General features: G+C 41.6%; 1 protein-coding gene across 9 annotated transcripts in view; it reads left to right on the top strand.

Annotated features, from left to right (window-relative positions):
• The window catches only part of PSIP1 (PC4 and SRSF1 interacting protein 1), a 243,462-nt gene extending 229,853 nt beyond the window's left edge, over nucleotides 1-13,609 (top strand). For 8 of the 9 annotated variants that reach the window (XM_077249249.1, XM_077249254.1, XM_077249248.1 and 5 more), the window contains 3 exons: nucleotides 8,558-8,774; nucleotides 9,252-9,351; nucleotides 12,273-13,609. In XM_077249249.1, the coding sequence (XP_077105364.1) occupies nucleotides 8,558-8,774; nucleotides 9,252-9,351; nucleotides 12,273-12,315 (360 nt within the window). In that variant the 3' untranslated portion in view covers nucleotides 12,316-13,609. Of the gene's footprint in view, nucleotides 1-8,557; nucleotides 8,775-9,251; nucleotides 9,356-12,272 lie in introns of those variants that run through there. The other variant, XM_077249252.1, reaches the window with a different exon arrangement.
• The last annotated feature ends 9,081 nt before the right edge of the window (nucleotides 13,610-22,690 follow it).

The following is a 22,690-nucleotide window of genomic DNA, read 5'->3' as shown; positions in this document are numbered from 1 at the left end:
GGCTTGCTGTGATTGGTTGCGTCGCCGCCACATGGGCAGCATGCGACCAATCACAAGCCGGGACTTCACGTAAGGAAAGAAAAGCGCGAATTTTAAACAAAGAACGCTGCCGCTTCCCTCGGTAAGGTGCAGGCTGCGTCGGAGAGGTGAGTATAGCAATATTTTTTATTTTAATTCTCTCTTTTACACATTTTTACATTAATGTTTCGATACCGATACCCGATACCACAAAAGTATCGGATCTCGGTATCGGAATTCCGATACCCGCAAGTATCGGCCGATACCCGATACTTGCGGTATCGGAATGCTCAACACTACTTGTAACTGATATTTGAGACACTCTTTCCTCCTCTTTTGCCTGGCGGGAAGTGCTGGTCTCTGGTTTCTTGGTGCTGCTGTGGTCTTTTTCAATTACAGCTCTGTAAACTTCTGAGTGGCAGCGTTGTAAATGTGTTTTTAGATTGAAAGCTCTTGTAGGAACATTTTTATCACTGCACTGATTTTGGCATCACATCATTTGTTTCATCTGGGTCACTTATACAGTGACACACAAAATGTTTTTTATCTTGAGTCACTGTGAAATGCTCAAATACAGCTGACTTCATAATATGCTTCTTAGACATTTTGTAATTATGTAAATTCGCTCTCAAAATAATTTTTTCCTGTTAAAAAAAAAAAAAAAGAAAAAAATAAGGTGTATTGTAATTCTTGCAAGAATAGGGAATCACGCACTGTATAATTTAGGATAGAAATAAAACAATCTTTTCATAAAACAATAGTACAGATAAGTATAAAGTTTGTAAAATATGTTAGATAGCTTTACTCTGAACAAGCTTGTCTCAGAGTATAGCTCTCTAAATGCTTCACATCATATTTCTTCATAGTCTATGAAGAGGGGAGGAGGGAGGGAGCATGTTTGTGCTGAATCATATTCCAGAACACACACGCACACGCGCGCACACACACCCTCATCAATCCTGTTACTGTATTTCCGAATTTGAGATGTTAGAAAACCGTTTTTCTCCTTATATTCTATGTATAGTGTATATAAGTCATGTATATAAACATGATCTGAAAGGAAAAGCAAACCTAAAACATCAAATATCCAGAGACAACATATACTGGACTATTGATTTATGCAGTTTATTGTTTAATCCTGCTTTCCTGTTCACTCCAGAACTACTGAGATGAATGCAGGCATTCCTTCCCTGTGTGTTTGTAATTTTTTTCCCATTATCTGTAGAGGAGGAGCTTCACTACTTATCATGATCATAAATTGCAGCACTGATTCATCTCAGCTAAAAGTCTAGACCTTAGATCAGGAAAAGGACAGACATTTATAGGACATTTCACAACTTTCCCAAATTGTTATGAAAAAAATATTCCCCACAAACTGCATTGAACTACTGTACCCAATTTATTATATATTTTAGGAGTCTATTTTACACCGACTCCACCAAAATGGGCTCCGACTCCACAGTCCTGCTTGTACTTCTCAACAACTTTGTCTGTCATTTGTTTGGAGATCTCCTTGGTCTTTATGGTGGTGTTTGGTTGGTGGCACCTCTTCCTTAGAGCACCACTGCAGGGTTTTTTTTTTTTTTTTATTGCTCCGCTGAAGTGTTTTTAAATGTAAGTCGCCTGTCTTCCCCGTCATTCTTTTCCAGCAATGCTCCAATCCGTCTCTGGCGAAAAGTGACCTGCTGGCGCTCTCCAGTGTCTGCTTGAGGGCAGCAGAGGTCTCTTTTCAATAAAAGTCTTATTAGAGCCTTGTTCTGGTTCTCCTAGACTTGCATTGGTAGCTTGTAACATAGCTCGTGACAGCTACTGTCACAAGATGGCGCCGCGGGAGCGGAGCTGCGTTGGTTAAAGGTGAAGCCACTGGAATTTGAGTTGGTCATTCCATTTCAAGTGATCCAAATTTAAATGTTTTTTTACCTGACATCTTAGGAATTTTTTGTGTGTGTTTCTGAAGTGCTACTTTTGTGAATTTAAAAATAAGTTTTTTTCAATTTTTATCTTTTTTAGTTACCTTATTTTTTGAATTTTAACCCCTTACTGACCTCGGACAGGATAGTACAACCGAGGTCAGCTCCCCTGCTTTGATGCAGGGCTCCGTGGTGAGCCCGCATCAAAGCCGGGACATGTCAGCTGTTTTGAACAGCTGACATGTGCCCGCAATAGGCGCGGGCAGAATCGCGATCTGCCCGCGCCTATTAACTAGTTAAATGCCGCTGTCAAACGCAGACGCGGCATTTAACTACCGCATCCGGCCGGAAATGACGTCATCGCCGACCCCCGTCACATGATCGGAGCGATGCTTTAGAATGGTAACCATAGAGGTCCCTGAGACCTCTATGGTTACTGATCTCCGGCAGCTGTGGTCGGCGCTCACAGCACACCTGATTTTCTGCTACATAGCAGCGATCTGATGATCGCTGTTATGTAGCAGAGCCAATCGCGCTGTGCCTGCTTCTAGCCTCCCATGGAGGCTATTGAAGCATGGCAAAAGTAAAAAAAAAAAAAAGTTAAAAAAAATGTAAAAAAAATATAAAAGTTTAAATCACCCCCCTTTCGCCCCAATCAAAATAAATCAATAAAAAAAAATCAAACCTACACATATTTGGTATCGCCGCGTTCAGAATCGCCCGATCTATCAATAAAAAAAAAAGCATTAACCTGATCGCTAAATGGCGTAACGAGAAAAAAATTCGAAACGCCAGAATTACGTTTTTTGGTCGCCGCAACATTGCATTAAAATGCAATAACAGGCGATCAAAAGAACGTATCTGCACCAAAATGGTATCATTACAAACGCCAGCTCGGCACGCAAAAAATAAGCCCTCACCTGACCCCAGATCACGAAAAATGGAGACGCTACGAGTATTAGAAAATGGCGCATTTTTTTTTTTTTTTTGCAAAGTTTGGAATTTTTTTTCACCACTTAGGTGACTGACCTGGAGAATCATAATGGCAGGTCAGTTTTAGCATTTAGTGAACCTAGCAAAAAAGCCAAACAAAAAACCAGTGTGGGACTGCACTTTTTTGCAATTTCACCGCACTTGGAATTTTTTTCCCGTTTTCTAGTACACGACATGGTAAAACCAATGATGTCGTTCAAAAGTACAACTCGTCCCGCAAAAAATAAGCCCTCACATGGCCAAATTGACGGAAAAATAAAAAAGTTATGGCTCTGGGAAGGAGGGGAGTGAAAAACGAACACGGGAAAATGGAAAATCCCAAGGTCATGAAGGGGTTAAGAGGCATTTCTCCCTAAAAATGTTTGGTCGAAATGGGGTACGTCTTACAATCCGAATTGTAGTTGCGGCGGAACTTCCAGGCTGCGGTGGAGCTGGGTCCCAGGGTCGCTGTTGCCTGAAGCTTTTGACGGAGGCAAAAGTCGGGCGATGGCTGTGTGCTTAAGGGTGGCACAACGAGGTGTTCGACGGTGCGGGGGCTTCGCCGACATTATGTGACAGCACAGAGCCCTGCACGTTCCATACTCTTCTATTTGATGGACTCTGGGAAAATGGCCACTGGAGGCTTCGCATGCGCAAATTAAGATCTCGGCACCAAGATTTCATCTCCTCAGATCTCGATTGCGCATTTGCCGCCTCCGGCGGCCATTTTATTGGAGTCCTCCGCATTAGAAGGTATGGTTACATTTTTTTGTATTATTTTATTTGGAAAACCTAGACCCTACACTTTCAGACCACAGGCTGAACATATCTGCATTTGAGATTTTCAAATTGACACTGTTCATATACTTATTTTTTGAAGTCTGATCCCTTTGAGATCCCAACTTGAATTTTGGTACAGATATGGCTAGGAGCAGAGAGGGCACATTAGATTTTTATTTTTTTTTTAATTTTATGTCAGTTTTTTTGGAAATGCTTTTCAAAATTTTGCGTTTGAGTCCACATGGTTAAAATATTAACAAAGATGTTCTTTTCTGAGTGTATTTGTGTTTTTCCTGTTTCTCTTTGTTCTGGCCTGAGTTATGAAGAGAAACATAAAGGCATGCAACACAGAAATTTGCATTTTTTTTCAAAATTTTGTATATAGTTTTTTTTTTTTTCTTTTTTCCCTTCATATTTAGTATTCTTTAACACACTATTACCAGATAACAAAATCTCAAAATAATTAAAAATATAGAGGGAAATTGAATTGGTTCACTTGAAATGGAATAACCCGAGTATAAGAATGGGAGCAGGGGACTAACATTTAAAGCGCCACTGCAGCGCTGAAAAAACAACTACTGGAGTGGTGTTTTAATGGTGGCGCAGCCTCTGTGGCTTTTCAGAAAAGGTGTGTGTATATACTGACGACCATGTGCCACTGAGATTGCACACAGGTGGACTTCCTTGCACTAAGCAAGTGACTTATGAAGGTAATTGCTTGCACCAGAATGTTTTAGGGGCTTCATAGGAAAAGGGGTGAATACATATGCACATGCCAATTTTTAGTTACCGTATATACTCGAGTATAAGCCGACCCGAGTATAAGCCGACCCCCCTAATTTTGCCACAAAAAACTGGGAAAACTTATTGACTCGAGTATAAGCCTAGGGTGGAAAATGCAGCAGCTACCGGTGAATTTCAAAAATAAAAATAGATGCTCCATACCATTCATTATTGCCCCATAGATGCTCCATATAAAGCTGTGCCATATATAATGCTCCATACCATTCATTATTGCCCCATATATTATCCATATATAGCTGTGCCATATAGAATGCTCTGCACCGTTCATTATGGCCCCATAGATGCTCCATATAAAGCTGTGCCACATATATAATGCTCTGCACCGTTCATTATGGCCCCATAGATGCTCCTTATAAAGCTGTGCCGTATATGCTCTGCACCGTTCAGTTTGGCCCCATAGATGCTCCATATAAAGCTGTGCCATATAGAATGCTCTGCACCGTTCATTATGGCCCCATAGATGCTCCATATAAAGCTGTGCCACATATACAAAGCTCTGCACCGTTCATTATGGCCCTATAGATGCTCCATATAAAGCTGTGCCATATATGCTCTGCACCGTTCATTATGGCCCTATAGATGCTCCATATAAAGCTGTGCCCTATATGCTCTGCACTGTTCAGTTTGGCCCCATAGATGCTCCTTATATAGCTGTGCCCTATATGCTCTGCAGCGTTCAGTTTTGCCCCATAGATGCTCCTTATATAGCTGTGCCCTATATGCTCTGCAGCGTTCAGTTTGGCCCCATAGATGCTCCTTATATAGCTGTGCCCTATATGCTCTGCACCGTTCAGTTTGGCCCATAGATGCTCCTTTATATAGCTGTGCCATATATGCTCTGCAGCGTTCAGTTTGGCCCCATAGATGCTCCTTATATAGCTGTGCCCTATATGCTCTGCACCGTTCAGTTTGGCCCCATAGAGGCTCATTATAAAGCTGCCCCATAGTGTGACGGGCAGGGGGAGCGTCAGGATCGCCGGGACTAGGTAAGTATGCCTCAGCGCCCTCTCCCCCGCACCCGCCGACCCTGCCACAGACCGTGACTCGAGTATAAGCCGAGGGGCACTTTCAGCCCAAAAATTTGGGCTGAAAATCTCGGCTTATACTCGAGTATATACGGTATTTGATCCTCTAAATTTAAATTATGCCTATATTTTTCTCACTTCTCTTCTCCAACTTAGATTATTTAGTGCTGATGCATCACACACAAATCGGATTGCAAAGATATTTAAACACTGGTTATAATGTAGCAAAATGGGTAAAAATCCAAGGGGGTGAATACTTTCACCAGCCACTGTAAGCCTTCAGGGAAATATTTTCTTCAATGATGTTGCTCATCCCCAAATTTTACATTTTCACAAGGGATAATCGGAAAAAAGAACCTCTCAATTTGTTGCTTAATGTCTCCCAAACTTGGCAGTGCCCCTGTTAGGTGGCGAGTTCCCGCTTCTGCACAGGGGGAATCTCGAACCACCTCCGCTGCGGTCTCCCATTCTTCTCCAGCCGCAGTGGAGCCTGCTCAGCGGAGACGTCGGTCCCAGCTTCTGATTCTTGCTGATACTGGGCGACTGGTTACTACTGTTCTTCCAGGCTCTGCCTTTGCTCGCTGCTGACCAGTACTGGCTACAGATGTCTCTGGGACTAAGTATCAGAATAAGCGTGTGCACAGCTCTATACAATGGTGCCCAGGGAGGTTCCAAAACCTTAGTGATATATATAACAAAACCTGGCACTCAATTTTTTTGATATATGCAAGCGTTTTTTTTATTTCAAATGGAAATACTGTTACTGCATTTCCGTTTGGAATAAAAAAAAAACGCTTGCATATATCAAAAAAGTTGAGTGCCAGGTTTTGTTATATATGTCTCTGGGACTAAGTCCTGCTTTTCCCCTTCTGAGCATGCCCAGGGTAAGACCTCTCATTGGAGGTCGGGGGTCACATGCTCAGATACTGCAGCAGCTCCCATTGGTCCTCTAGGAAGGTCCTGAAGTTGCTGCAGCTATAAAAGGTTCGCTTGGCCGCACGGCCATGCGCTATTATCAAACCAATGTCTATGAGCTCAGCGCCAGTGTGGTCATGTCTGGATGTGGTTAGGGTTTGGCTGAAATAAGCCCCTAGAATACCGGCACCTCCGGTGAGGAGTTCTTTGACTGCATGAACACAGTTTGCTCTGGTTGGTAGCGGTGTACCTCTGTGAGGTTAACAGGGCACAGCATCTTGTTCCTAGCGACTCTGGAGTTAACAGAGTTCACTTATACCGCCATATAGCGCCACTATTTGCCAGCAGCTGGTTCCTCTCCTGCACGGTGGACCCCAGTAAGGGAATGGAAGAACACAGGTACAGTTCTTGTTAAGGCCAGAAGTGGCAGGCCAAGAAAAACATCAGAAAGGCAGAGAAGAAGAATGGTGAGATCAGTCAAGGACCATCCTCAGACCACCTCCAGAGAGCTGCAGCTTGGTGTCACTGTGCATCAGTCCACAGGACCTTCTTCCAAAAAGAAATTTGCTTCTTCAAATGTGCTTTTGCATACCTCAGCCGACTCTGTTTGTGGCGTGCTTGCAGAAACGGCTTCTTTCGCATCACTCTCCCATATAGCTTCTCCTTGTGCAAAGTGCGTTGTATAGTTGACCGATGCACAGTGACACCATCTGCAGCAAGTTGATGCTGCAGCTCTCTGGAGGTGGTCTGAGGATTGTCCTTGACTGATCTCACCATTCTTCTTCTCTGCCTTTCTGATGTTTTTCTTGGCCTGCCACTTCTGGCCTTAACAAGAGCTGTACCTGTGTTCTTCCATTTCCTTACTATGTTCCTCACAGTGGAAATTGACAGGTTAAATCTTTGAGACAGCTTTTTGTATCCTTCCCCTGAACAACTATGTTGAATAATCTTTGTTTTCAGATCATTTGACAGTTGTTTTGAGGAGCCCATGATGCCACTCTTCAGAGTAGATTCAAACAGGAGAACAACTTGCAAGTGGCCACTTTAAGTAGCTTTTCTCATGATTGCATACACCTGGCTGTGAAGTTCAAAGCTCAATGAGGTTACAAAACCAAAAAAAGTGCTTTAGTAAGTCAGTAAAAAGTAGGTAGGAGTATTTAAAACAAGAAAATGATAAGGGTGCCCATACTTATGCACCTGTCAAATTTTGTTTGAATGCAGATTGCACATTTTCTCTTAGTACAATAAACCTCATTTCAAGTCAGAAACATTACTGTGTCCAACAGTTACTAGATATATGAAACTGAAATAGCTGTTGCAAAAAAAACAATTTTTATAAAACATTAAGCATATATTCTGCAACTTCAGGACCTTCCTAGAGGACCAATGGGAGCTGCTTCAGTATCTGAGCATGTGACCCCCGACCTCCAATGAGAGGTCTAACCCTGGGCGTGCTCAGAAGGGGAAAAGCAGGACTTAGTCCCAGAGACGTCTGCTCGCCGCTGACCAGTACTGGCTGCAAAAGCAGAGCCTGGAAGAACAGTAGTAACCAGTCGCCCAGTGCAGAGGTTGGAACTCGACACCTAACAGCCCCATATGTGATTGAAAACTGCTGTGTGCCATACTGCAGGACTTGGAAACAAAGGAGTGCAATGTTTTTTGGAGTGCAGCTTTGGTTTAAATAGATTGCCAATGCCATGTGAATTCACATCTTAATAAAGACCAGTGAAAATGCTGCATAAATGTCATCTTTTATGTCCAGACTGTAAAAACACACTAAGCTGGAGACAGTTGATATAAGGAACATAGCCATACAGGTTTTTAAGCCGTTCACATTGTCAAGCAGGTAATAATTTGTAGACCAAGGGGTTTATTCATCTTTTTACATAAGAGAAAAAGTTCAATTCACACTATCTGAAAAGTTAGTGTATTGCGATTGTTATAAAAATGATTATAGGGCAGGAGTCTGCTTGCCCGTTCCATGCACAATGCAAGTGACTTGGAAAGGAATTATATCTATATGCCTGCACTGAACTCACTTTTGTGTACCATTGGATGTACTATTTAAGGGACAGAAGGTTAAATGGTTGATCATATGGAGAATGTAATATTATATTTGTATGTAATTTACAGATTCGGCGATTTAAAGCCAGCCAGGTCGTAATGGAAAAAGCCACTATGCTTTACAACAAGTTCAAAAACATGTTCCTTGTTGGTGAAGGGGAATCTGTAATAACCCAGGTTCTTAATAAGTCTCTAGCAGAACAGCGGCAACAGGAGGAAGCTAATAAAGGCAAGGAAGCTGGAAAGAGGGGACCTCACAAGAAAGTGGACAAAGACCAGACCTCTGGTAATTTCCGCAGTAGTTTATATTTTGATGTTCTCGTCTCTGAATCATAATTGTTACATCATGATAGTAGTATTATGTCTCGTAAGCAATTTGACATGGAACCATCATTAAAATAAAAAAGCAGTAATCTTGTGCAAGATTGTCACGCAAAGTTGCAACTTTCATCTCCTATCTCAGTAATGAGGAAAATCTGTGAGGACCATTTTTACACATGAATTGAGAATTTTGAGAATGAAAGATCAGTCCAGGAGAAGAAAGAAGTACGGTAGATTCCTCTGAGATATATTACAAAGATTCTTGTGTTCATGTGTAGCATTTGATATATGGAATAAAAGTGTCAATAGGCTATCACTTTTTGGCCCCATTTCTGTAGAAGAAGCGTGCATTTTTAGGAAGACATCTAAAGAATGTTAGCACTGTGTATGGTGTGTAGCAATGAAGAATTACTGGCAACCCTCCAAAATGTTCATCTTCTAGATACAAAAGCTGTAAATGGTGGTCGGGAAACAAAGGAACAAGTACAACAGAATGAAGACAGTAGTGATGAAAATGATAAGGAGGGCAAAAGTACTAAACGGTAAGAAACTGCTGCAAAATGTTTATGAATAAAGGAGATACTTACACTGGCATGGTGCCAACATGCCAAGTACTGCAACTGATGAACCGCTCTACCTGTTCAAACAATGAAATGGAGACGGCTCACAGGGTTTCCGTAAGTTAATTATTTATTGCCTATCCTACGCATAAGGTATCAAAATGTACTTTCATAAGTTACATGTTATGCTAAGATTTTCTCTTTGAAGCCTGCATATTAACCCCTTACCAATATCCACTATACATGTACAGCTCAAGTTGACAGTGGGTGTATGGAGTGGGCTCACAGGATGAGCCTGCCCGATGCTTGACAGATAATGGCAGTGTCAGTCTCTGACCACAGCAATAACCGCATGCCAGCATGCGAGCTGCCCCATGACATTACTTTGAGGCGTAGATGTGTTGCGATGCTGGGCATCTGTTAAAGGGAATCTAGCAAATATAGGTAAACTGACTGAACAGCAATCTAGTCTGAACTGGTGCATAACCAAAAAAGACTAACATAGCAAATAGATCAATGGCTGCACTCAACTGTACTAAAGCATGGAAATGTGCGATACATGAAATGTGAATAGCATAATGGCTTGTGAAATCTATGAAAAAACACATGAGATGCTTATTTGCTATGTAAGTCTTTTTTGGTTATGCACCAGTTCAGACTAGATTGCTGTTCAGTCAGTTTACCTATATTTGCTATGTACTATTTTTTCTGACTTTAACGCCCTACCCTTCACCATGCTGTGATTTTAATTACATCCAAACACAGTTGGTTCCGACCTTCCTATAAATGCAGGCTTTACCATGTTATTAGCCAGAGGTAAGTGTTCACACTAGGTAGACAGGTCAGGGACCCATCCGATCCATGAGACTACCTTGACGATGGTGGATGGGCTCACATTTTTTGGCCAAATTTTGTGCTAAGCATCTCTTGTGTTTTTTTCATAGATTTCACAAGCCATTATGCTATTCACATTTCATGTATCGCTCATTCCCTTGCTTTAGTACAGCTGAGTGCAGCCATTGATCTATTTGTTAAAGGGAATCTGTCAAGAGTTTTTTGGGCTGCAAGGTAAAAATACCATTCAATTCAGTGCCCCCTATGCATTACACAAGTACTTCTGATACCCCCTGACTCCCCACGTATGATCCATAAATACCTTTTTTTTTTTATTCCTCCCGCACTGTATGTTAATATGGTCGGTCCGGTCCAGTCCGATGGGCGGAGCTTAGTGTCAGTTTATCCCCCCTCCTCGCTTGCTTCTACGCATTGCTAGCGGTGAATTTTGGCGATTACGTAGTTTTCGCACGTGCGCATTCCAAAGGCATCTTGTGTGTGCGCAGTATTCTTTGCCCAACAGTGGGCATAGCAGAAAAGCTGTATTGCGCATGCGCCAGCTACGCGATTACCTTCTATGTACCGGAAGTATTTTGCTGCCATTTCTGCCATAGAAAGCAATCGCGTATGCCGTGCGCCATACAGTTTTTCTGCTTTGCCCACTGTTGGGCAAAGCATACTGCGCAAGATGCTTTTGGAATGCGCACGCAAGAAAACTAGGCAATGGCCGAAATTCACCGCGAGGAATGCGTAGAAACAAGCGAGAGGGGGGGGGGGGGGGAAGAGACCGACACTATGCCCCGTCCATCGGACCGGACTGACCATATTAACATTCAGCTGCGGGAGGAATAAAAAAGGTATTTATATTAACCTCTGCACTAGCCATCACTTAGCTCCATTGAAACCCAGCCTTTGGCTGAACTTCAAAGGAGGCCATAAGTTTTGCAATACACAACAAAACTGGTATTACTGTATAAAGTACAAGTGACCAGATGATCACAGGTTCTAGTTCGCTAATGGGACTAACAATTACCGTGTATACTCGAGTATAAGCCAACATTTTCAGCCCTTTTTTTTTTTTTTTTAGGCTGAAAGTGCCCCTCTCAGCTTATACTCGAGTCATTGTCCCAGGGGGTTGGCGGGGAAGTGGCGGCTGTCACATCATACACACCTGCTCCCGGCGCGGTTTCTGCACTTCCCTGCTTCTCAAAGATGGTCTCTGGCGCCTGCAGCTCTTCCTGTGTTCAGCGGTCACGTGGTACTGCTCATTAAAGTAATGAATATGGACGCACCTCCACTCCCATAGGCGTGTGGAGCACATATTAATTACATATTCATTATTCATACCACAGGATTTGTGGTATGATCAGACCATTCCCGGTCAGACACAGACATTACACAGTACAAAGCAGGGTCAGGCTGCCGTCACACTAGCAGTATTTGGTCAGTATTTTACATCAGTATTTGCAAGCCAAAACCAGCAGTGGGTGATAAATGCAGAAGAAGTGGTGCATATGTTTCTATTATACTTTTCCTCTATTTGTTCCACTCCTGGTTTTGGCTTACAAATACTGATGTAAAATACTGACCAAATACTGCTAGTGTGACGGCAGCCTCACATGTATAAGATTATCTCGGCACACGAACATTTTTTTTAAACACATCCAATTGTTATTATTCCAAGATCTATTTATTAAAATTAATTTTGTTCATGGGGAAAACCCCTTTAATGTGGTTGTGCATCCAAAGTTGCAGATTTGCAGGGTTGCTCTAGCATTAAACTAAAATGTTGGCTATACCAAGGACCTGTCTATTACAGAACTTGAGGCGTCTTGGGGGCTCAAAATGACATGGCAGGTTTTCTTTAAGTTTGGTTGTATGATTTCTTTTAGAGTAGGGTATATGTAAGTGTGTGATGGGTGGTGATATGCCAGTGTAATGTGGTTCTGTTGGGTACTCTTCACTTCTTTCATTACATATATTGTTATTGCTTTTTTTTATAACTTAGTTATAGTTCCCAATATTAATTCTACATGATAAATTTATTTTTATTTTTCATCTATACCCAGAACTGAAATCAGCAAGCACACGAGTGATGACTCTGACAACTAGGTGAAGAAGAAGATTCATCTTTTTGGGAAAACTTTTGTGGCAGTTTTGACAACTATTTTAGACTGCTCAGTGTTTTAAATCCTTTTGTATCTGCAGTATTTGTTGTTTGGATTGAAAGACATTATTCAGTGGAGGCAAAACCCTATTTTATTTGAGAATATTCGTTCTTTTAGTTTTACTCATAACTATTCTTCAGCTACTCTAATGGTTTCTACTGTTGAGCTGCCTTCCTTGAACTTTATTCCCTCTTATACAGTATTCAGGTTCATTACACTGTTAATTCATTCCATTCCATTACTTACTACATGCTAGATTACTTCTCCAGTTTTGCTGTTGTAAAGCATGGACTGTACAAGAACTATATTCTAATTTCTACATGTTAGAGAACATCTGAAAAGACCCGTAATGTGTTTAAAAGTGACTTCATTTTTTACAATTTAATGTCTCTACAAACTCAAAACATAATCAAGAGAGAACTTTGTGGCAGTTTCATATAGAGAACTATAAGCAGTCCCATCATACCACCGCAAAATAAAGGAGATCTAATTAATATAATATTACTAGTAATGTTTATTGTAAACTGCACATTTTGCTACTTACATTCCGTTTTATGGGTAGTTCCAGTATTGCTTCCAAAGACACGTAAAGTATTCATCTTCTAATATTGGCTTAGAGGATTTCCACATATCGCTATACAAATGATTAAACAAACATACAGGGTAGATGCTATGCGAGCTATCCCAAAATGCCGACATATACATCATGGATGTAAAATCCTTGTTTATTTTGCGAAATGCCGTATATTAAGGCATTTATCAAGTGAAGTGTTGAAGGAGTGTTACTGCACCAAAAATAACTGGGTTCTGGCAGCTTGTGAATCAGTCTTCGTTAATACAGCAAGTAGTTATTCATATACAGTCATAATCTTGCACATTCAAAGAATCTCCTTAGCTCTTTAAACCTTCTTTCATAATTGAATTCATTAGTTTTAGTCTGTTTTTTAATACACTGTATGCTGTAGAACTCCTAATAATACCTGTTCTCTGTATGATTCCATGTTGTATTTGTGCAGACAACTAAGACATGTTGATATATTTTTTATATAGCAGTGAAAATTGTTAGGAAAGTGCATATCAAATTCATAACTTTTGGGTTTTTTAAATACAAACTTTGGTTCATTTTTTTAAATGGTTGTTTACTGTGCAAATTAAGCCTGCTCTGTAAATATGATGCTGTGTCTGACATTTGGCTGTGTTTTTGTATTGAAGGCTTAAATAAATCTTGGAAACAGAAAGAGGTGATTTTTTAATTTATTTATTTTTTAACCTTCATAAGTAGTAGCGATGTGTGACTGAAAATAAATCATATCAGAAAGATTATGTCGGGTGGAAAGCAGTCATTCCTTCTTCAAAGGATTATTCCTGTGCAACTTTCTACCATTCAGAGGCAAGTGGGGCTAGCGATGTTGAATCTGCAAATACTTGGCGGGACATGTGCTCAGCAAATACTGTGTACCTGTCTTATTCATTAGAATAATCTGCTGGAGTTGTCAGTTAAATTAATAGAAATATAATACACGTGCATGTTGCCTGGCGATCATGAAGGTATCTGTAGACATGACATCACCAGCATGGCTATGCAAAAGGAAGCGGTTTCCAGGAATAACCCTTTATCCCTCCATCACGCGCATCTCTGGCACTCCCGAGTTCAGGTGCAGTATGCCTGACAAGCACAGGTTATAAAACCACCTAAAATATCGAATTATCTCAATTTCATGACTCTAAAAGTAATCAATGACCTTTATTAGGATGTATTAAAAGAGAGTACACAAAATAATATGAGGGGGAAAAAAAAAAACTCCTTCCCCCATGACAGCACCACGGAGAGAGGGGATCCGCCCTTCAAGGACAGGAAACCTACAGATAAAAGGGCGGTACCTCTCCCTCGCATCAGAGCATTGCATCCCTGCCCTTGACGGGGAACCTTCAGTATGGCGTGCCTGAAAAAAGAAAAGAGATGATGTTCAGGCCTGGCCAGACCGGTATAGGCAGCGGAGATTTCCCTGCCACAGCTGGTGTGGTGTCCTGAAGCCGCCACCGCTGGAACCAAAGTGTTTTTCAGGGTGTGCAGGGGTGAAATTGCAGGCGCCACCACATGCTCCAGTTGCGGCTTCCGGTCTGCACATGTGCAAGGACGCACCGGAGTTGCCCCCTAATGACGTGGTCTGCGGGTCACATGATCTGGGGAACTTCCAGTAAAGAGACCGGAAGAAACACGGGACACGCCACTCGGCTTTCATTTAAAAAGAGAACGGGGTTAGATGCTCCCTGCAGCATAGGTGGTCCCCTGTAGGAATGGAGGCGCAGAACAGTGAATCACTGCAGCAGCCAAGGCAGCAGAAGACAAGAGGAAGGAGATGCGACGGCATGATTCTTCAGCCAGGCAGAGGGGACTTTCCAGCAGCAATTTTACCCAGAAAAGCAGGAGCTCCGGCGTGGAAAAGTCTCCAGCCTCCAAAGGCCCATCAGCGGACCCGATTCCTCCTTCTAAATAGTTTCCCACGGCTGCGTCTGACTGGTGAGTGATCTTCTTGAAAGTTCACTTTGTAATTGGGGTCTCCCCTTCTCTTACATTTATTCAGGGAGGAAAATGTTTGGCTAACAACATGCACAGGAGCTGCCCAATGTGTAAAGAGGATTTACCTGTCACCTGGTAAAAAAGACTCTGCCACTCATGCATAGAACAGGTGCTATGTGAGGAGACCCCGAATTTCACCTCCGAATTGAGATCTGTAATGAGGACGGAGGTTAAAAACACCTTTAAATCCCTCTCCCAGGGGGGTAATGTCAAGAAGCAAAAGACTGGCAGGTGCCCTGAATCTGAGACCAATAGCTCCCAGGTAGAACAGAGACTTGGGTTCATCGGACTCTTCTTCATCCTCAGAGGAGGAGATGGTAGAGTGCCATTGTTTCCCATTAGAGGAGATAGAGGGTCTGGTAAAGGCAAGTAAGAGCCACGATAGGAGTGATGGACCCTTGCCCAGAAAAGACAGTGCAGGACGTGATGTTTGGGGACTTGAACAAAAGAAACGTAGGTCATTCCCTCTAAATGAGAATATACAGTCCCTAATTAAAAAGGAATGGCATCGACCTGATTGGAAAAAAAACTACTCGTGATCGTCCCTCAATAGGAAATATCAACATCCTGGTATAAAGCTCTGAAGTTGGATGTAGCGGTAGCGAAGGCTTCCACTAGACAAAAAGGCAGATTCATTCCTTAAAGGTGCATGGGAAACATCAGGCGGCAGTTTGACATGCTATAGCAGCAACCTGCATATCTAGGTCCTTATTGATATGGCTAGACTAATTAGAAAAACCGCTCCGAAAAGGGGATTCTAGTGATAAGATACTAGAGTCCATTCCCTTAATGCGGGGCGCTGCAGCTTTCTTGGCTGATTCTTCAGCAGACTCGGTTCGACTTGCGGCCAAAGTTAGTAAATGTTCAACAATCCATTTGATATACAAAAATAAAGCAATAAAGTGTCTAGTTCTGTAATTTATAAATATAAGAATATCTTAGCTAAATATAATTGCTAGATGGCGCTGTTGTGGTATTTTTACCGATTGCTATATAAACATTTTATTAAAGCTCATAATCATTGATGTGTGTTACTAGTACTGACTTATATAAGTATACTTGGCGTTAAGGCTATCACAAACAAATATATAAGTCTGCTATTAATGTATACATTATCTCATTACAGAGAGTATATTCTAAGTCTGGATTCCATAAAGATCACAAGGGTAAACACACATCCAAGTATCAAAAAAGCAATAAAAAGTATGATTTACCGTGTATATCGCTGTAACCTAGGTGGGATATAGAGAACCTCGCGCCCCTAGACACTTTATTGCTTTATTTTTGTATATCAAATGGATTGTTGAACATTTACTAACTTTGAAAATATAAAATACTTTGTATATGTATGTAGGATGGTTAGTATATAGAGTAACCTCTGTTTTTCCAGTACCTTACCTCTGAATTTTAATATAATACTGTTTTTGTATGAATTAATAAAATATTGTATTTAAGATAACTTAAATTTTTGTCACTTCAATTCTTATTTTCCATTACGTCCCTCAGGACAGCACCATGGAGGACGTCCTTCCTTGACCTATAGCGGGACAGGATCATAGAGAGTTTAAAAGGACCCTCCCACCTCCACCCTCCAGTGTTTTTTCCTGTCCCTACAGGGACGGTTGTATGAGAGGTTGCTCCTAGAGCGAAGATATCCTGTGGATTATCTTCCCCCTGTCAAGTGGTCCGTGGCCGACACCTCACTGGGTAGAGGTCCCTCAGCTATCAGTGCTGTACCAGATGGACTCAGAGTTCGGGGATCTCAGCCTTCCCTTTTCCCGGTCAGACGGACCATGGCCGACTCCTCTTTGAGAGGTTTCTCAGCCATCAGCCTGTGTAATGGGCTTAGGGGGATCGTGCGGCAGGTCCAATCCTTCCCCCTGTCAAGTAGCCCAGGGTGGAAACCCCCCGGTGGGGAGTCCCTCAGCCCCAGAGACCAGTCGAGCGGACGGGCTCCTGGGTAGAGCCGCTTCCTCCCAGTGGGGGGCTCTCGGCTCGGATGCTGACAGGCAAAACACCGCTTCTTCCGAAAGTCGTGTGGTGGAGAAGGCCATTGCGCTCCCAGTGATGTCAGAGAGGAGCGCCAGCACATTTGATCGGCGTGCGTTCCACAATGGAACACGGAAGGGGGCACAGGCAGTAATGCAGCATTTCTGAATGGACGCCGTTTCCTTCCACGGTAGGCTCTCGGCGTTACCAGCTCCCCCTGTCTTCTAGCAGGTATGGAGCCAGCACAGGTGAGTGCTTGGTTTAATGTTGCATCGATGGCCGGGGCCTCTGGGCTGACTCTAGTCTCAGGCCTTTGTGCCAAAGCTGTACCTGGAACCCATTTGCAGCTAGGCCTTGGACCTCTAGGCTATGGTGGGGCCATATGTCCAGGCTACATCTCATGACTGGACTTTAGTTAGTTGCAGGTCTTGTCTGCACAGAGCCTTATGATCGGGCTTCAGAGTGACTTTGGAAGCATGCTTTCCATTTTCTGGTTCAATAAGCAAGTGTTTCACTTTTCTTTGCAACTTAACTACTCCATCCATAGGAGGACACAAGGTGTTAATTCAGCACATTGTCTCCATGAAGACTGCCCTCCAGCTGCGGCTCATTAATTAGCTCCTTCGGGTGGAGTCAGTCTGACAAATGAGATTGAGTGGAGATTTATCTGGAACTCTGATAGATTGCTCTTTTGCTTAAAAGTGTAAGTCTGGTCTCTTGTTTGGCACCTTCAGGCATGGCCTAGTCATACTGCCTCTATGTATCATATTTAGTGCCTCCGTGCATAATACTGCCTCTATGCATCACATTGAGTGCCTCCGTGCATAATACTGCATAATAGTGCCTCTATGCATCACATTGAGTGCCTCCGTGCATAATAGTGCCTCTATGCATCACATTGAGTGCCTCTGTGCATAATACTGCATAATAGTGCCTCTATGCATCATATTGAGTGCCTCCATGCATAATACTGCATAATAGTGCCTCTATGCATCATATTGAGTGCCTCCGTGCATAATACTGCATAATAGTGCCTCTATGCATCATATTGAGTGCCTCCGTGCATAATACTGCATAATAGTGCCTCTATGCATCATATTGAGTGCCTCTGTGCATGATACTGCATCATAGCACGTCTATGCATCATATTGAGTGCCTCTGTGGCATCATACTGTTTCATAGTTACTTCATGTATCCTATTGCATCATATTGCTTCATGGTTCCTATATGCATAATGGTGCTTCATTGTTCCTATATGCATCATATTGCATCATATTGCTTCATGGTTCCTATGTGCATCATAGCGCTTCATAGTGACTCTGCGTCATATTGCATCACTGTTCCTATATGCATCATAGTTCTCGTATTGCCTTTGTGCATCATATTTCTTCAGGTTTCCTATGTGCATCATAGTGCTTCATATTGCCTTTGAGCATTATATTACAGCATATTGCTTCATGGTTCCTATACGCATCAGCGCTTCATATTGCCTTTGTGCCTTATATTACAGCATATTGCTTCATGGTTCCTATATGCATCATAACGCTTCATAGTGACTTTGCGCATTATATTACAGCATATTGCTTCATAGTCCCTATATTCATCATATTGCTTCATTGTTCCTATATGCACCATAGCGCTTCATAGTTACTTCATGCATCATATTGCATCATACTGCTTCATTATTTACATCATATTGTTTCATTGTTCCTATATGCATCATAGTGCTTCAAATTGCCTTTGTGCACCATATTTCTTCATAGTTGCTATATGCATCATAGCGCTTCATAGTAACTTTGTACATCATATTGCATTATATTGCTTCATAGTTCCTATATGTTTCATAGGTCCTATATGCATCATTTTGCATTATAAGGTTTCGGTGCCCTTTTGCAAGGCAGGGGGTATCAGTGTCGGGCTTGGTGCCTTTTTCGCCTCTGGCTGTGAGCCACTGGATCAGACCTTCTGTCTGGTGCCTTGTTATGTGGCTGCACATTGTATCATCGGCCTACCACTTCACATTTTTGTCTTGGGCCTCAACTCTGGATATGGAGTCCTTGTGTTTTGGACCCAGATCCAGCTTCTGTTACTTCATTCTTTACAACAGGGCTTGGTCAAGCAAACAGATATGCTTGAATTGGCTTAGTAAAATCTGCATTTCTTCTGTTAGGAACAGGTCTCTCAGGTAGGTTCTACCTTGAGTGCTAAAGGCAAGTCTATTTCATAATTAGCTTTAAAAGATGACATACGTCATTTTGATACATTCTATAATCCTATAGAAGGACATACTACTGTCCCGGGAGCGGAAAATCCCACGAGTTGAAAGGAAGGATTCCTTCCGCCTCGGAATGCTTTGCCCTAAGATATTAGGACCATCTACAATTTGCATAGTTTTGGGCGCTCCCTTAAGACCCATTTGTTCAGAGCGGCCTATCATGTTCCCTAATCAGTCATTTTATGTTTGTGCATATAGCCCATTCACTGTCTCCATCTATCCCCCACCCCCTGAGATGGTTGTACCATCATTGTAAATAAAATATTGTTGATACACACCTGTACTTTGTATCTTCCCCGCCTCATTGTAGATTGTAAGCTTTCAAGAGCAGGGTCGTCTTATTTTGCTTTAATTGTTATATGGTTGTTACTTATGACCGTTGTGTTTGAAACTGTCAAACTGTAAAGCGCTGCAGAATATATTGACGCTATATAAATAAAGTTTATTATTGTTATTATTATTAATCCATCCCAAACTCTACATTCGGCAATCAGACAGATTCTTGTCCCATAAGTCTAAGTCTGTTGCGTTATGTTTACCAGGGACATCAGCACTGCCTTCTGTACCTTGTGGTGAAGCAGCAGCACTGTGTCGTGTGGCAGAGGATCCCATACTCGCGGCTCTTACAGCAGTCATGGCTCCTAAGATAAATGAAACTGTATCCAGGGCTCTTACTGTTAAAACCCCATAGTCTCACTGCCTCACAGTAGATGATCTCCCTCTGTGATGAGGAAGAAACCTACTTTTCTGTAGCCATGGAATATGGTTACTCCCACAATGGCAGTCTGAGTGTATAAAGATCCCTGAGAAGATTGCCTCTTGGGATATGTATGAGCGTAATATGCATATATGGACAAATAAGTTGACATACTTATAATGTCTGGACTAATGACTCGTATGAATGCAGTTCCGAATAATTTCAAGTGTCGGAAGATTTTTACTAGCACCACCACCTTCATCGATTTAGAGTCCAGACTCCCTGTGTCTAACATCAGTAAAACAGGAGTGATGATCCACGTTTCTCTTTCAGAGCTTATAATGAGAAGCCAGACGTTGGTAGTGGCAGGAGATATTACCTGCCGGATGGTGTATTCCTTAGTTTCAATAATATATAACCCTTCTTGGGGTTAGACATCTAAGGATTTGGAATAGACGTGATCTCCTGGATGAGTACTGTGCGTACATCCAATGCTCTGCCATTATCCACGTACTAACTGTTATTGGTTTGATCTTCCCGCAGTCCAGGGCCTCTGTCCGGCGGGTCTCCTTGTATGGTAAGCTGGTCTGTAACCAAGGCTTAACCTGAGCCCAAAGGACCGATGAAGGAACAGTCCTGTGTTATAAGCACATGCAGCTTATTATTGGTTGGTACAGTCCTCATGGTGTGGTGGCTGTGACTTTCACCATATTTTGCTGGGCAATAAGGTTTTCTAACCCTATTCTGGGGCTGTGATGTCTATAAGTATCTATCACTATAAATAACTTACTATGGTTCATTATTGGTATTGGAGTACAATGGGTGAATTTCACTCTCTGCTCCTGATGCTTAATTCATTTGCCATATTCATACTGAAATTGGCCATTATAGATGTATATCAGACACTCACTACGGTGATTTTCTTTACGGATCTCTTTAGATATCTATGGTTTTTCTGATCTTTCAGATCCTCTATATATTTAGTCTGGTTATTGCCTGGGACTTTGATTACTGGGCTTCTGTACCCACCCTGGGAGAGTTACTTTGGTATTCTCCATGGTGCTGTCCTGAGGGACATAATGGAAAAAGGGAAATTAGACTTACTGGTAATTCCATTTCCAGGTAGTCCCTCAGGACAGCACTCGTAGTTCCCTCCCTTATGTTTCTGTTTTTTAGGATTGTTCGGGATTAATTTACCGGCAGATCGTTTATCCTTCGGGTCACCATGGCTTGAAATTAAGATGAAGCAGTTTAATGGTTATTACAGACATGTTTGTAAGGGCACATTTAGACCATTTATTTCCATCCTCGGTGGTACTTTGAAACAACACTGGAGGGTGGAGGTGGGAGGGTCCTTTTAACCTCTCTATGATCCTGTCCCGCTATAGGTCAAGGAAGGACGTCCTCCATGGTGCTGTCCTGAGGGACTACCTGGAAATGGAATTACCAGTAAGTCTAATTTCCCTTTTTTTTTTTGCTCCTAATGGGATATATTTGAAGGAGTGTGCAAAAAAAATTTGGTATTCTTCATGTATCTGAAGTGTTGCCCGCGTTGATGGGTCAATAATTTATTTGTAGGGACTTTTTTGTCTTGATCTAACTGGGTATGACAAGAAGTAGTATTTTTGCTAATTATATTTCTACATTTCTATGTATAATAGCAGACTATATTTAACTAAAGGTGGAATAAAATGCAATGAAAAAGTCAAATGTAAATAAAAAATGGTATAGTTGAAAACTTAATCTTGTCACACAAAAAACAAGACCTTATACAGCTCTCTCAGTATAGAAATAAAATGCTATAGCTCTCAGAAAAATTATTTTTGAATTACTATATTCTATCAAATTTTTTATTGTGTAAAAGCAGCAAAAAAGTTTTAAAAAATTATATAAATGTGGTATCACTGTAACCATATTGACCCAAAAATAAAGTTGTCTTATTACCTTTACCACATGGTGAATGTCATAAAAGAAATCTCCCCAAAAATTTCTGAATTGCTGTTTTTTGTTCATTCTGCCTCGTAAAAAAACAGAATAGAAAGCGATCAAAAATTGTCAAATGCCAAAAAATAGTACCAATAAATAAAGTCAACTCGTCCAGGAAAAAAACAAAAACCCTCATGTGAGGGACAATGGGAATCCATTTTGGATTTTAAGTTCAGAATCAGGACATCTCCTTTCACTCCTAAAATGTGCCCCCCACCCTTGGGATTCCACAGGCTCATTGTTTTCTTTTAACTAAAAGAGATAGGACAAGATCTTTTAAAGCTGTTAACACAAGGGTGCGAACTCTTCTGCAGCTAAAAGCAACCTGAACCTCTTCTTGTGACCAAGCACATGGCACAGCAAGGCTATGAGGTATGGCATTTAGAAAATTACCTATAACAGAATGCAATATCTTATATACACAGAAGTTTGCTCAATATTAAATATAACTCCCCCTAGGGGATACTGCACCATACACAATAGAATATATCACAGGAGGGTGTGATCAAGAAATACACTGATCTCAACCATGGTACTAAAATAAACACTTTTTTATTGAAAAAATTCTTATTTTAAAACAACATATTTATGTAACTACAAGAAAGGGTCCTGGAACCACAAAAAAGGGACTGATGTACCATAAGTCACTCCCTAAAAAAATGGCTAGATACTAGATAATTCTATGGCTGCCCCTACTGTGTTGCACACATAAGAAGTAATGGTAAATATCAGCATTTAATCACGTGAGAAAAATAAAATTAATTTGCTCATATGAGCACATCTATGTCTAG

This window comes from Ranitomeya variabilis, chromosome 1, assembly GCF_051348905.1.
Source record: "Ranitomeya variabilis isolate aRanVar5 chromosome 1, aRanVar5.hap1, whole genome shotgun sequence".
NCBI classification, from domain to species: domain Eukaryota; kingdom Metazoa; phylum Chordata; class Amphibia; order Anura; family Dendrobatidae; genus Ranitomeya; species Ranitomeya variabilis.
This window is presented reverse-complemented; position numbering and strand designations above follow the sequence as displayed.